The following is a 14155-nucleotide window of genomic DNA, read 5'->3' as shown; positions in this document are numbered from 1 at the left end:
AGTATGGATGCCATGTTTAATAATTAAATCTCACAGTATGGTCGCTATTTCAATTCTGTCCATGTTTGCGTAACTTCTATTGACAGGAAATGGTCAGTACCAACAGGTTGAAATCTTCGATGTGATTGACTATAGAGACGTAGATTTGATAGGCGATGTCTACCAAGACGTCAACTTCACAGCTTCAAGATGTGCTTTAGCTGCCAGATGGAGAACATTGAATGACGGTAGGAAATCAGCTGATGATGATGATGATGATGATGATGATGATGATGATGATGATGATGATGATGATGATGGTGGTGGTGATGATGGTGATGATTGCTTACATTATTATGTCTTTTGTGAAGTAATCATATGAATCAAAGGTCACCGTGCAGATACACGTAGGTAAACAGAGCGACAGATAAACAGACGAACCATGAGTGTGTGATGTTAGTGTTTATGGATAAAACTTACCTCGTTCATTACAGAGAACATCGATTTCTTCGATAAAATGTTAGATAGCTCATTATACATAACTTCATGATTCGCTATAAAAATACTTAATAACGTATTTGCCCTTCATAGGTATACCAATTCAACGTTATGAGTGGAGTGTTGGAAGCAAAGGCACGGCGCCAGGAACAGGGTTGTTAGATCCCGCGTTTGACAGAGTATGGCACAACGCTGGTCTGAACACCTTTGATGTATTTACCGTTAAAGACAGTAAGTTAGCTATGATTTTCCCTCCTAAAACATGCTGTAATAAATCTTAATCTCTTTATAATGAACGAATGAGCTGGCACAGATATTAGGCCAAAATCTAAAAAAAATTTCTCTGTTTTTCAGTATCTCTGAATTCGAACTTAGAGTACGTTTTCTACGTCAAAGCATGGTATGACGACATGCGGTATGCCGTATTTACATCAGAGGGAATAAAACCGGACAACACTCCGCCAGCGATATCAACGTCACGTAAGGTAGGCGTTGGATGATTCTGCAGAATCATTGTGTTTTGATCGTTGATCAGTTGTTTTAATCTCCAGCATATCTGTATTTACTACCTGTATCTTTCTTGATTTCCTTAACGTGAATAGGTAAAGGATGTTCTCGACCTCGAAAAACTGGTTGATATCGACTTTTCGACGTCACAAACATATATCGGAATATCATGGAGAAACGTCTTCTCAGATAGGGATTCTGATATCAGAGAATTCTCGGTGTCAATCGGAACACATGTTGGAGGTACGTGACTATCAGACCATATGACTTAGTTTGTTTTGGATATTGACGTTCGAATTTACTATGAGATTGAGAAACAACACGCCCTTTTCACTTTTCATGAAAAACGTTCATGTTAGAACTATCTGCTATTGCATTACAGGTGAAGATGTCATATCTTACAGTACAAATACGCAGCCACCAGATGAATACAAAGTGATGTTGACTGGGTTAAATCTTCAGCCAGGATTCAAATACTTCTCCAACGTCAAGGCTGTAAATAATGCTGGACTTACATCGATTGCATCGTCTGATGGTTTCATGGTGAGAATATCATAGCTTTATTATTGAGGTATTGAGGGTATTTTCTAACTTGTTTACGTAGTTCCGATCCGTGATTTCAGACCAGGAATATTTTGCTACATCATGAGTGTAGGTGCAATAATGTGTAAGTACAATTATATGAAAAGAATTTTGTTGATTGTGTGAAAATCTGTTACCTCTCTAGATTGATACAGCTCCGCCAGTGGTCGGCGTGGTGCATGACGGTCTCGGGATTCACGATTCAGGGTACCAAAACTCCAGCAATATTGTAGCTGCGTCGTGGCATGGTTTCTCTGACTTGCAGTCGTCAATTCATCATTACATGTGGTGTGTTGGTACCACGCCTGGAGCAGAGGACATTCTGTCGTGTGAAGATGTTGGACTCCGTCTGTCAATGGTGACATCGACTGAGTACAGTTTTGACTCAGGTGATGAAATGTCATGATACAGTTCACTGCAGTGTAGTAGTTAAACATTTGCTGTGATTGATAAAAAAGAAATCATCTTTATGGCTGCCTTCACCTTGATGTTTTTTCAAAGTTTATTTTTGGTTTACTTTTGCGTGTATGTTTCAATATTTTGAAAACCGAGGTTGGAAAACAACATCAACACGACCGAAATGATGTGAGAGAACACGTGCAAACGTTAAATATTGCATTGAAACCACGCGAAAACTGGTATGTAATGTCCCTAAAAACCATATCGAACATTCCCATTGCCGTGCGGAAAGACATTTTGTTTTGTAAAACGTTTCGTTGCTCAACGGTAAAATAAATATCTAGTTATTTTTCTGACTTACAGGTCAAAGTTATTATTCAAAGGTCACTGCTGTCGATGCTGCCGGCCTCCAGTCCGAACCATCCTTTTCAAATGGTATCACCGTGGACACGACAGTACCAGAGGCAGTGGAAACAGTCCTCGATGGGACGAACTTAATCAGTAATCCTTCCTTCGAAGAATTTGAAACAGGCGATGGTCAAATTGGTAACGACACAGATTGCAATGATCCAGAAATACTCGTCTGTCTGCCGACAGTGTGGCAGGTGCAAGGAACGGGACATGTTGTCACTGGTTCTGATGCGAATGCCAACTCTGGTAATGCCTTTATGAACATCTATGGCAGCGTGTCACAGACAGTCATAACTACACTTGGCGAAAAGTACAGAATTTCATTCTACGCGAGTCATTTGCCCGGGTCGACCACTTCACTTCTGTCACAAGAGGGATACATCCGCATTCCTGGCGTTGATCGAGTCTTCAAATTATTTCAAAAAAGTGCTAGGACTCCGAGTCAGTTAGACTGGTATGAACATGTTTATTACTTCACTGCTACGTCAGAGATTTCAAGTGTAACCATTGGATCTTTTGGAGAAAAAAGTGGTAAGTTAAACTTATTTTCAATTTATTATCTCTTGAAGAGAGCCACCTGCACAAAAAGTTTTTAAGTACATTAAAACTGAGATGGTTGTAAAATCTTCTGATTTTTTGTATATGTATTATGTTTTCAATACTAGATACGCAGGTACACATATGGGTACTAATTGCCTCAAGCCATTTGAGCTTCTGTTTGTTTGCGTTTGGAAAACCAGTGTACTGCACCTCGACCAATCATAAAACATGATTTTTTTCTTTATTTTTCCCTTCAGGTATTTCACTAGATGACGTTCATGTTTATCTCTTGCACTCAACCTCTAAACAAGAGAGTAGCGATTCACCGGATCTCGTCCATGTGCATCTGCGTACAGATGGCAAGGAATTTTCCATGCATGCAAGCTGGGATATCACAGATCCAGAGAGCCCTGTAGTAGACTATATGGTTGCTATAGGTACTCTTAAAGGTAATATAACAAAAAGGGAAGTGTGCTACTGATCGTGAGCATTATTAAAGCTCAACGATTTAACTATAATACCATCGCAAGCCAGGTCTGCCCACGTTGAGCAAATGCCAGTACGGTAGTGTAACAAAAGCTATGTGCATCTTATAATTGTGACATTTTAATGATTCTGTTCCGAAGTACCATCTTCTTTCAAATTTTTGAAACTTTTTAGCAAACAAATTATCTTTATCTGATATAAATAAAGTTAATCCTAGTTTCATGCATCTATCCTTGTTTTTCCGCTTGCTTTATAGGAGGGACACAATTGCAAGAATTTCGATCTGTAGGTCGGTCGTGCCAAGTATCAGTCAATGACCTTTCATTGACACATGGTCTACCACTTTACGTCACCGTAGTGGCAAAGAATGCCGCTGATCTGACTGCAGTGTTCTACTCTGAACCAATCATGGTTGACATCACACCTCCAGACATTTGCTGTATCGGGGTGAGTAGGTTCAATTTCATGATACAATCAGCGCAAGGTCATTACCGCTATCGATAACAACAAACAGAGAATAATAAGATTATTTGAGATTAAAAGTATATGTAGACAACATGACATATAAATATATAAAAATATGGAGCATCAAGAAAAAATGAAATATAAGTTTGGTGAACTTTACGAAATTAAAGAATAGAGATCCAATTGATTGAAGTTAAAACTGTGTGTATTTGTCATATGATGTGTGTACTTCAGGATGTACTGAGTATTAAAGTGTTTTATGGAAGTGAGTTAATATGTCCGAGTCGGGCATAGCTCTTACATGTACGTTTAACACTTAATAAGTGTGTACCACTAAATAGGATGGTCCAAACGAGGATGAAGATCTCACTCATCAGACATCGTCTGTGATCTCAGTGCATTGGAGGGTTAGTGACCCAGAGAGTGGAATTGAGTATTGTGAATGGGCTGTAGGTGAGTACTATAGGCAAAGCTCAACGCGGCTTATTCTTCGCTGATTACTATAGCAAACTGGATGATGGTGGAAAGTGGTAATGACGATGAAAAAATGAAGTCAGCAGGACTAGTTTGTTGACCCTCATTTAGTTAACAAAGAAAGAAGATCACCAAGCATAAATAGTTCATCTGTTACTTACCAAGGCGACTGCTTTGGTGATTTAATTAAAAACAGTTTCGTATCTTGCGTCCCTTGACAGTAATTATCGGATACCATCATCTCAAGTTATTTGGAGTAGGGTGTTACGTATGATCTATTTTGTGTTGCACTGAATTCAAACTTTACAGGATGCACTGCCACCTTCTGACTACATCTTGTTGTACAGGCAATGATCTTCAAGAAAAAGTCTTATCGTTGATATTTTCCACAAGTAATTCAGAGATATTGAGACAAAAAACCCTGTAAAAACCCTGATGTATGAATGCCATCAAGAAATTTGACGCACACTAAGACAGACATTTTAAGTTCACATTTCAACTCCGGCAATACGGGATACATGTGCTCGAACAATAATCCGATCCACAAATTCTAAAATTTCCGGAACTTTTGAGCATGAGCGATAGTATGAATCAGAGAGATGATATAAAATTTGTATTACTAGTCTGTGTTTATACAAGTTCGGCCTGAAATGATCTGAGTCAACACCCATATCATGGAAATGTCCATAGTGTGAATAGAAGGGCCCTTGTCTATCTGGAAAATACCATTCTACAAAGCGATGTTCATATGGCAGATGGGGAATGATCGATGGAAGCATGAGCTGGTGCGTATGAATGTGTCTTTCTATCTTAAATATGTATCTATCCGTATATTTGTCTGACAGACTGGCAGTCAGTCAATCCGTCAGTCAGTCAGTCAGTCAGTCAGCTGTATGTCTGTGAGTTTTGTGAGTGTGTGCATATTGTGTCCCCTTTCAGTTCATATTTTGATGGGTATCTGTACCATGTTTTACAGGAAGAGCGCCATCATCTTCCACCCTGTCTCCCTTCACAAGAACAGAAACTTTGCATTCTGCTTCAGTAGATCTTGAAAATCTCATGCATCATGCGGAGACTGTGTACTGCACCGTGCGATGTAAAAACTTTGTAGGGCTGTTCAGTGAGATCGTATCCAGCGGAGTCACCATCGTAAAGGAGGCTCCTCACTCCCATGATGCAACGCTTCGTGTCGTTATTTCCTCCCCAACCATGTACGATGCACGGGAAAGCCATCAAACGGACGTAAATAGTATTGGTATTGCATGGGATGGATTTTCTGATTTGTCCGGTATATCCCATTTCGAGGTAAGAACTAATAAACATGGTAAGTTCTTTTAACTACATTACAAATTATGGAGTACGGAATGAGAGTCCTGCAAACTTTCTATTTACAAAATGCTCTGTATGAAATTGTCCCCTAGGAGGTCATCATGAGTCAACAAATGTAAACCTATTTTTCACTCAGTGCATTTCTTTCTTTCCAGAGTAATTTGGTGACGGATAAAGGAAGCACGTCACTGGGTTCCAGGATCGTCGGGGACAGAGGTGAAAACACTGCAGTGTTGACGGGTCTGGCTTTAAAATCCTACAAATCCTATCAAATACAATTACGGGCTGTTAACTATGGTGGATTTAAGAGTGAACCGGTCATATCAGATGTCACCATAGAAACGTGTCCACCGTATCTTACAGGTATTAACGAGTACAATGCATTCATGTAGAGAACTGAAACGCTATGACGGAAGGGACGAATTTCGCACACAGATTGTGTGTAGATCATACTGATTACAGTGACTTTGCTAATGAGATCGGTAAGATTTGCATTAACCCTGTGACAGAATCATAATATATGGACTGGATTAATAAATATTTCCTTTTTGTTAGCTCAGTGTTAAACTTCACTTTGACAACTTACATTATATGCATCCTACAGATAAATCTTCGCTAAAGTAATTGTGTCTGGTTTTTACTTTCCTCATTCGTCAGGTCACGACGTACACTATTCCTGGTCGGGCGAGGGTGCTGTACGTGTAGACTGGACCGAAATGTTCATCAGCAACTCGTCTCTCACCTATGAGCTGTCAATCAGTTCGGTACCTGGAGGAAGTAACATTCTGAAGTGGTTTGAAACTCGCATTCCGACTTATCAATTGACTGGTGTGGATCGGTCGTTAAGATACTACCTCACCATCGTTGCTGCGAACGAGGCTGGGCTGTTTGAAATCTACAACACTGACTTTTCGTACTCATGAAGTTCCCCTCTAACTTAACAAATATGCCTGAAGGGCATAGTTGCCTCCCTATTCACCTAAAGATGCGGACATCCAACCTAGAGTTTTGCGACACAGGCGACGTTCATTTTCACATTCTCTGTTCGCCTACTACTTCTGGATATTTTCTCGGAAAGTAACGAAGGGAAAAAACGTACCTCTTATCCAAAGCTGTCTCTTGCTAGCAAACGCTCTCTACGCTTTTGAAATAACAACTTCTTCCATACTTCATATACATATACGTTGATATTAAAAAGTTTGGCATTTGCTTCAACATTATCAATGTGGGTTTACCAGAATTTAGATACCTTACTAAATGAAAACAGTACATTTCATTTTGCATCAAACGTATTTACACAAGTTGAAACAGTAAAATCCATGCACATTATATGACTATTGCAACAAAAACAAAAACAAAAAACTACGTTATATAGAATCACATCATGTAAGATAAAGCAAAGATTGAACTGTATTGAAATACGTTTGAATTTCAGTTCGATTAAGCATAGGTTGGTGTGTATTGAAATGTACATGTACATGGAAGTTTAGTAATTTACTCCTCTATTTATTTAGTCATGATTCATCAATGGAGAATCAGGATTCTGATATAACTAAGTAAGCGGTTTTACTCAAACGAGACTAAATGATCAACTTGACTTGTCACATTTCGTTGCAATACTTTTATATGTACATTTATAGCACGAGCCGCTACCATACACAGTCTGTGTATCGCCAGGACTGTTATATGCCGCGATGTATTTCAAAAGCTGGTCAAGACAGGTTTCACTTCCAAGGATCTAAAGTGTGGAATGCTTTACTTACAGATATCAAATAAATTTCAAGACTAAAAAACTTTCAAATGTAACTTGAAAGATTATATCAAAAGGGGTAATTTTCTCTTGTTGTACGTATCTCTGTGATCTGTAGTAATTCAGATTGTTTTTCTGAATGAGCCCCGACGAAAATTACTCTAAAGTAACTCGGCCGCTCAATAATTAGTGTTTGGACAAATTGTGCAAATCTACATTGGGCATCGCTGTAAACTGGACACTGGCGGGTGACCTCGGGTCATAATTAAGCACTGTACAAACTTTTGGAACTTGCGTGGGCAGGTAAAGAATGGAAAGGTTATCAAAGCAAAACAACACAGTGATTCATTTTTAGTTAATGTATCGATATTAAAGTCAAGATATTTACGTTACTAATGTATCAAGTCAATATTGTCCTTTATATGTGTGTCAATGAACCCGTTCACCCGCCGCAAAGTACGTAGGCCTACTGCGATTGCCATTAAGGTAGTATGCACGTCGAAAGTGAAAGACATGAACGTTTGCTCAAACTTTCCCAAAGGAAACTTTCAACCATTCTCTTTCAAAATCAATAATAAAAGCGAGGGTCACCGTGCAAATTTTGCTACTAGAAAAACAAATTACCCAAGATTTACGAATATTATAAATTCAAAATGGTCGCCATTCCTTTGTTAACTCTTTTCGAAAACTAAGACGGTAATAATAATAATAATAATAATAACAAGGCAGTATTGCTGAAGGCAATGAGTACTTGGGCCGTGATAGAGTAATTTGAGGACAATATATACTACTATTCAAATATGGTCTTGAATTTCCTCCTGTCAATGAGGCATTTGATTAACTGGTTATTAAACAAAGCAATGGCATGACAACGGCAAAATATGTCTAGCAACTTTTGTGGAGTTTGAGGTAGGGGTTCTTTATTTATAGCGGGAATTGCTTAAACTCCTTAAATATTCAAATTACAGCAAATTTCTTTGTTCTCGATGGTAGATGTCTAATATTTAGATGGGCATATTTAGATTTCTACCCTATAGTTATCCCTATATACCAAAAATCGGACATCCAGCTCTATTGGCTTGCTCAGAATTAGATATGCGCATAATTAATGAGGTACAATATGTGGTGTCATAAGGTGTCCCATCATACCATTTATGAAGGGTGTAGCACTTGTGGTTACTGAGTTGTGGACAAATATATATATTTGAGGTCAAAGGTCATCGAGGTCACGTGACATTTTGTCAAAATAATTGTATTGCTAAGTTATTCCTATATACCAAAATCAGACCTCCAGCTCTATTGGCGCGCTCAAAATTATATATGCGCATAATTAATGAGGTACAATATGTGGTGTCATAAGGTGTCTTATCATACCAAATATGAAGGATGTAGCACTTGTGGTTACTGAGTTGTGGACAAATATATATATTTGAGGTCAAAGGTCATTGAGGTCACGTCACATTTTGTCATAATAATTGTATTGCTAAGTTATTCCTATATACCAAAAATCAGACCTCTAGCTCTATTGGCTCGCTCAAAATAAGATATGCACATAATTAATGAGGTACAATATATGGTGTCATAAGGTGTCCTTTCATACCAAATATGAAGGGTGTAGCACTTGTGGTTACTGAGTTGTGGACAAATATGTATATTTGAGGTCAAAGGTCATTGAGGTCACGTGAAGTTTTGTCAAACAAATTATATTGTTAACCTTTCCCTATATACCAGAAATCAGACCTCTCGCTCTATTGGCTCGCTCATAATAGATATGCACATAATTAATGGCGTACAATATGTGGCATCATAAGGTGTCCGGTCATACCAAATATGAAAGGTTTAGCACTTGTGGTTACTGAGTCATGGACAATAATGTATATTTGAGGTCAAAGGTCACCAAGGTCACATGATATTTTGTCAAAATGTCTGAGATATCTGCGTGAACCGATGGACTCACTGATGCACTCACTGACGGATATGAGCCAATCTATAAGCCCCCTGGACTTTATCCGTGGGGACAAAAAAACTGTGTCACTGCATCCTTTAGGCAATATGAATACGATGAGAAACTAAATTTTTATTTTTCTTGGCATCATACATGCGAGTCTATGGAGAACTGCCTTATACATGGGAGTCTATGGAGGTGTAAACTAAAAAGTCCTCTAACACGGCCAAATTTGATAGCATTGTGAAACAAATCGACGTGCATCTGTATGGGGTTGGGTACTGTAGGCGTGAACGGACGGACGGACGCACGGACATGACCAAACCTATAAGTCCCCTCGGACTTCGTCCGTGGTGATTAAAAACAACGCAACAGTTATTACAGCTACACCGGCGGTAGGTTCATATCCAGAGCCCCGTACGGTCTGCCGCCGTCGCTTGAAAACAATCTCATGCACCCGGCCATATGGGCAGCTGGCCGGATCACAGTCGCTCGAGAGCTATTCAGCTCTGGGACTATTCGCCCCATAGACGAGTATACAGAAGCGAGGTATTTCTCGCTTCTGTATACTCGTCTATGGGGCGAATAGTCCCAGAGCTGAATAGCTCTCGAGCGACTGTGGCCGGATGCATGACTTCCCGGAGAAGGCGAGCTGTCACGTTCACGCTCAGGATTATTTGTCGATCAAATTTCAGTAAATTTACCTTACCTAGATGAAATTTTGTCTATAGGCTGAAATTTCGCGAAGTTTGACAAAATTACATCGATTTTTCAGGTTCATATGCGACATTTTTGAGTTTTGAGTGCAGACAGAAATAAGTTTTGAGCTAATTGAGGCAACATGGCTGCGACCCCATGTTGACCCCTGGCCCTGCGTACGATGCTATGTGCTACAGCTAACACACAGCATCGTACGCAGGGCCAGCGAGAGAGTTGCCGACATCGACGGTTATTTACGAGAAGTGAATAAAAGACTGTCATTTTTGGAAGCGATCGAGTAGCTGAGGTAGGCTGGGATACGACTTGGGCCCAAGAACGCTGAATTTCGGCAGTAATTTGTGCTTTTTACGTCAAGTCCCAAAATGGATTTGAAGTCACCGACCCAACGTACGGGTCTTTGCAGGGCTGTGGCGAGCGGGGCGATTAGCTGTAGCGGAACACACAGCATCGTACGCAGGGCTAGTTGACCCCCAAGTGAAAATGTGTTCGCGATCAAATCTTCCTATATTTTTTTCAGAATTTTCAACAAAATCATTGCTTCTTACATCTTTTGTAAAATATAAAATACTAAAATAAAACTGCGATGTGCCATGTCTCCAGATTTCTAAAATATCGTTCGTTGACCGCTCGACGCAAACTTGTGACGCAGTTGAAATTCAATACTGACCGCCAAATAAATGTGACGAGATCAGTCTAGACATCCTCCAAATTATCCAACCATTCGCATTGGAGTTCAGCTCGCTTAGAGTATCATAACATTTTTCGGCCTTTTAGATCGACCCTAATATCTCCCATTTAGGAAATAAATACACAAGCTACCTCGACAAAACTTCGTGCACCATCCAAGACCAAACGCACTACAAATCTGTCTTGACGTCATCATCTCCTTACATGGTAATCGGCATACCGTATTTTTTAGCAAAGGGGACACAGAATACGTCGGAGTATTCAGTTTCAAAACGTATTACATTGTGTGATGTTGTCAAAAAAAGTCATGTTACTGCAGTGGTATAAATTACAAAACACAAAAGTTCAAATCAGTTTATTTTGGACTGGCTTTACCCAACATTTCATATTGTTTCTTATGCCAGATTTGACCACGTGCTTACTGGCGACCCCTTTTCATGCAAATTTTGTGTCAAATGATGTCTTCCCCTGGAAAAACAAACGTACGATTTCTAAATGAAGGAGGCGAAATTTGCCCTCAAGACTCGAAACCACCCCTTACGGGGTGTACCTAGCTATTTTTAACGAGCTTCTCGAATCTGCATCTCTATTTCGAATGATGGTCTGGTTTCTCAGCTCAAGGATAAGTGTTCTCCATCGCTGTGGGCGTTACTATTCTCAACGGGGGTGCAGTTTCCAGTCGTAATGTTTTTCATTGTGTCCGGGATATAAAACCTTTCCTTTTCAAACTTTCTCTTTGATTAACACTAATCCACATCTTGTCAGTGATTAAACATGTTTCAAGTTTAAATGTTAAATTCTGGTCTCGAGCCCTCCTGTTCGACCAAACCGAAATTACCCCTCCCACTTTGGCTCGTCCAGTGGGTGTAGCAAGGGTCGTGCCATCGCCTAGTAAACGGAGGGTGCATTAATTGTTGCATTTCGATGCACATTTGATTATATTCAGAAGATTTTGTGGCAAAAACTCAGATAGAGAAGCATTATATTCACATCTCACTTATTCAAGACTGGCTGAGAGCAGCACTTCCATTCAGTTAACATCATTACGCCATTTATTTGCCAAGAAAGATGAAGCCAATACATTTTGCCCTCCTGGTCTCAGCCAGAAATGGTTATACCTTACAGTTTTTTCCACGGAATGAAAACAAATGTACTGGGCTGAGGCCCAAGTACAATAATAATATTTATTTCTTAAAGAGCGCATTACATTTTAAAAATCTCAATGCGCTTTACACAACACTAAAAAAAGAGGTAAATTATAAATAAAAATTACGAGAAAACACCAATAAAATGCGGTAAAACATTTTCTTACCCTAAGCGCTTTAAAATGAACCACCACAAGTGGTAGATCAGAACAAACGAATTGTAAAAGTTTGAGAGTCGAAACATCTGTCCCCGAAACCTATCCTACCTTAAACACCGCACAGATTTGTATTTATTCTTCACAAAACACCCAGTTTACAACGTAGAAACGGGGGCATTGTTGCTCTCAAAGTTATCGCTAGGCCGAACCTTAATTGTGCAATAAAGTTGTCATTATCCTTACAATAAAAGTGGCACCCCGCTTGACATTGGTTACTTGCGTTATGTAAGCTACTTGCTCTTCTTCGTAAGTTGTGTCAAGTTAATTTACACATTGACAAAATATATCGTTTAATCATTGAATACTCACCGAGGTCCAGGAAGGTCGACAGTCGGTCGTTATGGCTACGAGCTCATTTTTAAACTACAATGCACTCGCTATCGAAACTAGAATATCTCCCGTTTATCGTTTTCTGGCAGTCATCATATTATTTCCTACACCTCTGGTCTGAAATTTGCGTTAAACAGACCATGCCGAGAAGGTACGACAGGACAGGAAGGTATGATAGCCCTGCATGAAAAACTGGAAAGTATGAGGCACTGAGAATTTCGCATTACTGAAAACCACACGTGAGATTACTTGCCTGCAAAAATACCTGAACAATGCGGAATACATTGAGGTTCACACCGTTTCTTCGCTTGAATACACGGAACACACACACTTTGCAATTCAGTCTAATACATTCACTAGTTGCCTGATATGGTCAAAAAGACACAAAATGCTAGTTTCATTTTACGCTGCCTTGTTTAATGTCATTCGCAAACGTACGAAAGCTACACTAAGCGGCTAAGCAAAAGCAACTCTGAGTATAAATCAGGTCTACATGGTATAAAAATATTGTATGTTCAACGGTTGAGAGCGACAAACAAATCATGATAAAAAAGTTAAAGGAAAAAATAAATTCTTGAAATTATGTGAGTAATAGTAAAGGGAATTCAAAGCAGAGATTTTTTTCTGGATTATACGGTAATTGTAAACTACAGAGAGAAAATATGAACTCAACGACGAGAACAGATTCAGAAACGAGAAGCTGCGTGGCAAAGGTAACTGCATTCAACATTATAACGTATTGTCTTTACTAAGAAAATAAAGGAATTGTTTATGCTGTTTTCATCGTCTGTGAGTGTTATATGAATATGCTCAAATATACGAATTTGCAGTTCTTCCTAGTTTATGTATACGTAGCTATCGCACTTCGCATATCCGATAATGATTGAAAATTTTCTCCACTTTCAGTATTCTACAGCATGAAACTTCTACAAAAGTCACCTTACAATCAAAATTTTACTAAGAAACCATTACTAGTAGAGTTAATTTCGGGGGACGTGTAATTTCCTTAAAACATTGTGATCAATCCAGGACGAATCAGGTAGCGCATACATACATCCTTGATTTGGAGATTGATAAGCGGACGTTTCGAAGGTGGTATTTTCTTCGTAGAATCATTCTTAAAACATCTCAATGCAAAATGCCAGCGCATTGACGAACACAAGGTAGTGAATTCGAGGGGTAGCGGAAGCCGCAACTAATAATAATCTGGGGTGGCGGACGTAACTTTTTCTTTAATATTTTACTGCAAAATGGTACTGCAATGAAAACAAAGTACAGAAGGACAGAAAGTAGCTGATAACTGTTTAATTATTTTAGAAAAAAATGACTGGAAAATGATAACGCATAAAAAGCATAGATATAGCATAGATATGACTTTGATTGCGCTAAAATCTAGAACACCACAGTCATTTTCAAGACGCGTAAAGTGATCACTAGATAGATGAAGTATCACAAAGATTCGCAGTTGTTTAATGGATCGCATGTCGCTCGTTGGTTTTATCGAACACAAAATTCAAACACTCCCTAAGAAATATTTCTATTCACAGCTCAGCAGCCCTTAAAACTCACTTAATATTCTCGCGCAAGGAAATTTCAAATTTTGTTGGACTATTTGTGAAGTCCTGAAGTGCCACTAAATATGGGCTTAACATAAAGTTTGTTGACAATTTGATTTGGTGAACCAACGAAT

The 14155-nt window shown here is 39.1% G+C and overlaps 1 protein-coding gene across 1 annotated transcript; it reads left to right on the top strand.

Moving 5' to 3' along the window:
* The first annotated feature begins 837 nt into the window (after positions 1-837).
* On the top strand, positions 838-7471 carry LOC139146256 (uncharacterized). Its single transcript, XM_070717663.1, has 11 exons — positions 838-962; positions 1080-1227; positions 1367-1527; positions 1712-1955; positions 2329-2907; positions 3174-3365; positions 3659-3849; positions 4209-4320; positions 5318-5646; positions 5826-6033; positions 6328-7471. Exons 1-11 carry the CDS (start codon positions 888-890, stop codon positions 6591-6593), a joined length of 2505 nt encoding a protein of 834 aa, XP_070573764.1. The 5' UTR covers positions 838-887; the 3' UTR covers positions 6594-7471.
* The last annotated feature ends 6684 nt before the right edge of the window (positions 7472-14155 follow it).

This window comes from Ptychodera flava, chromosome 12, assembly GCF_041260155.1.
Source record: "Ptychodera flava strain L36383 chromosome 12, AS_Pfla_20210202, whole genome shotgun sequence".
NCBI lineage: Eukaryota > Metazoa > Hemichordata > Enteropneusta > Ptychoderidae > Ptychodera > Ptychodera flava.
This window is presented reverse-complemented; position numbering and strand designations above follow the sequence as displayed.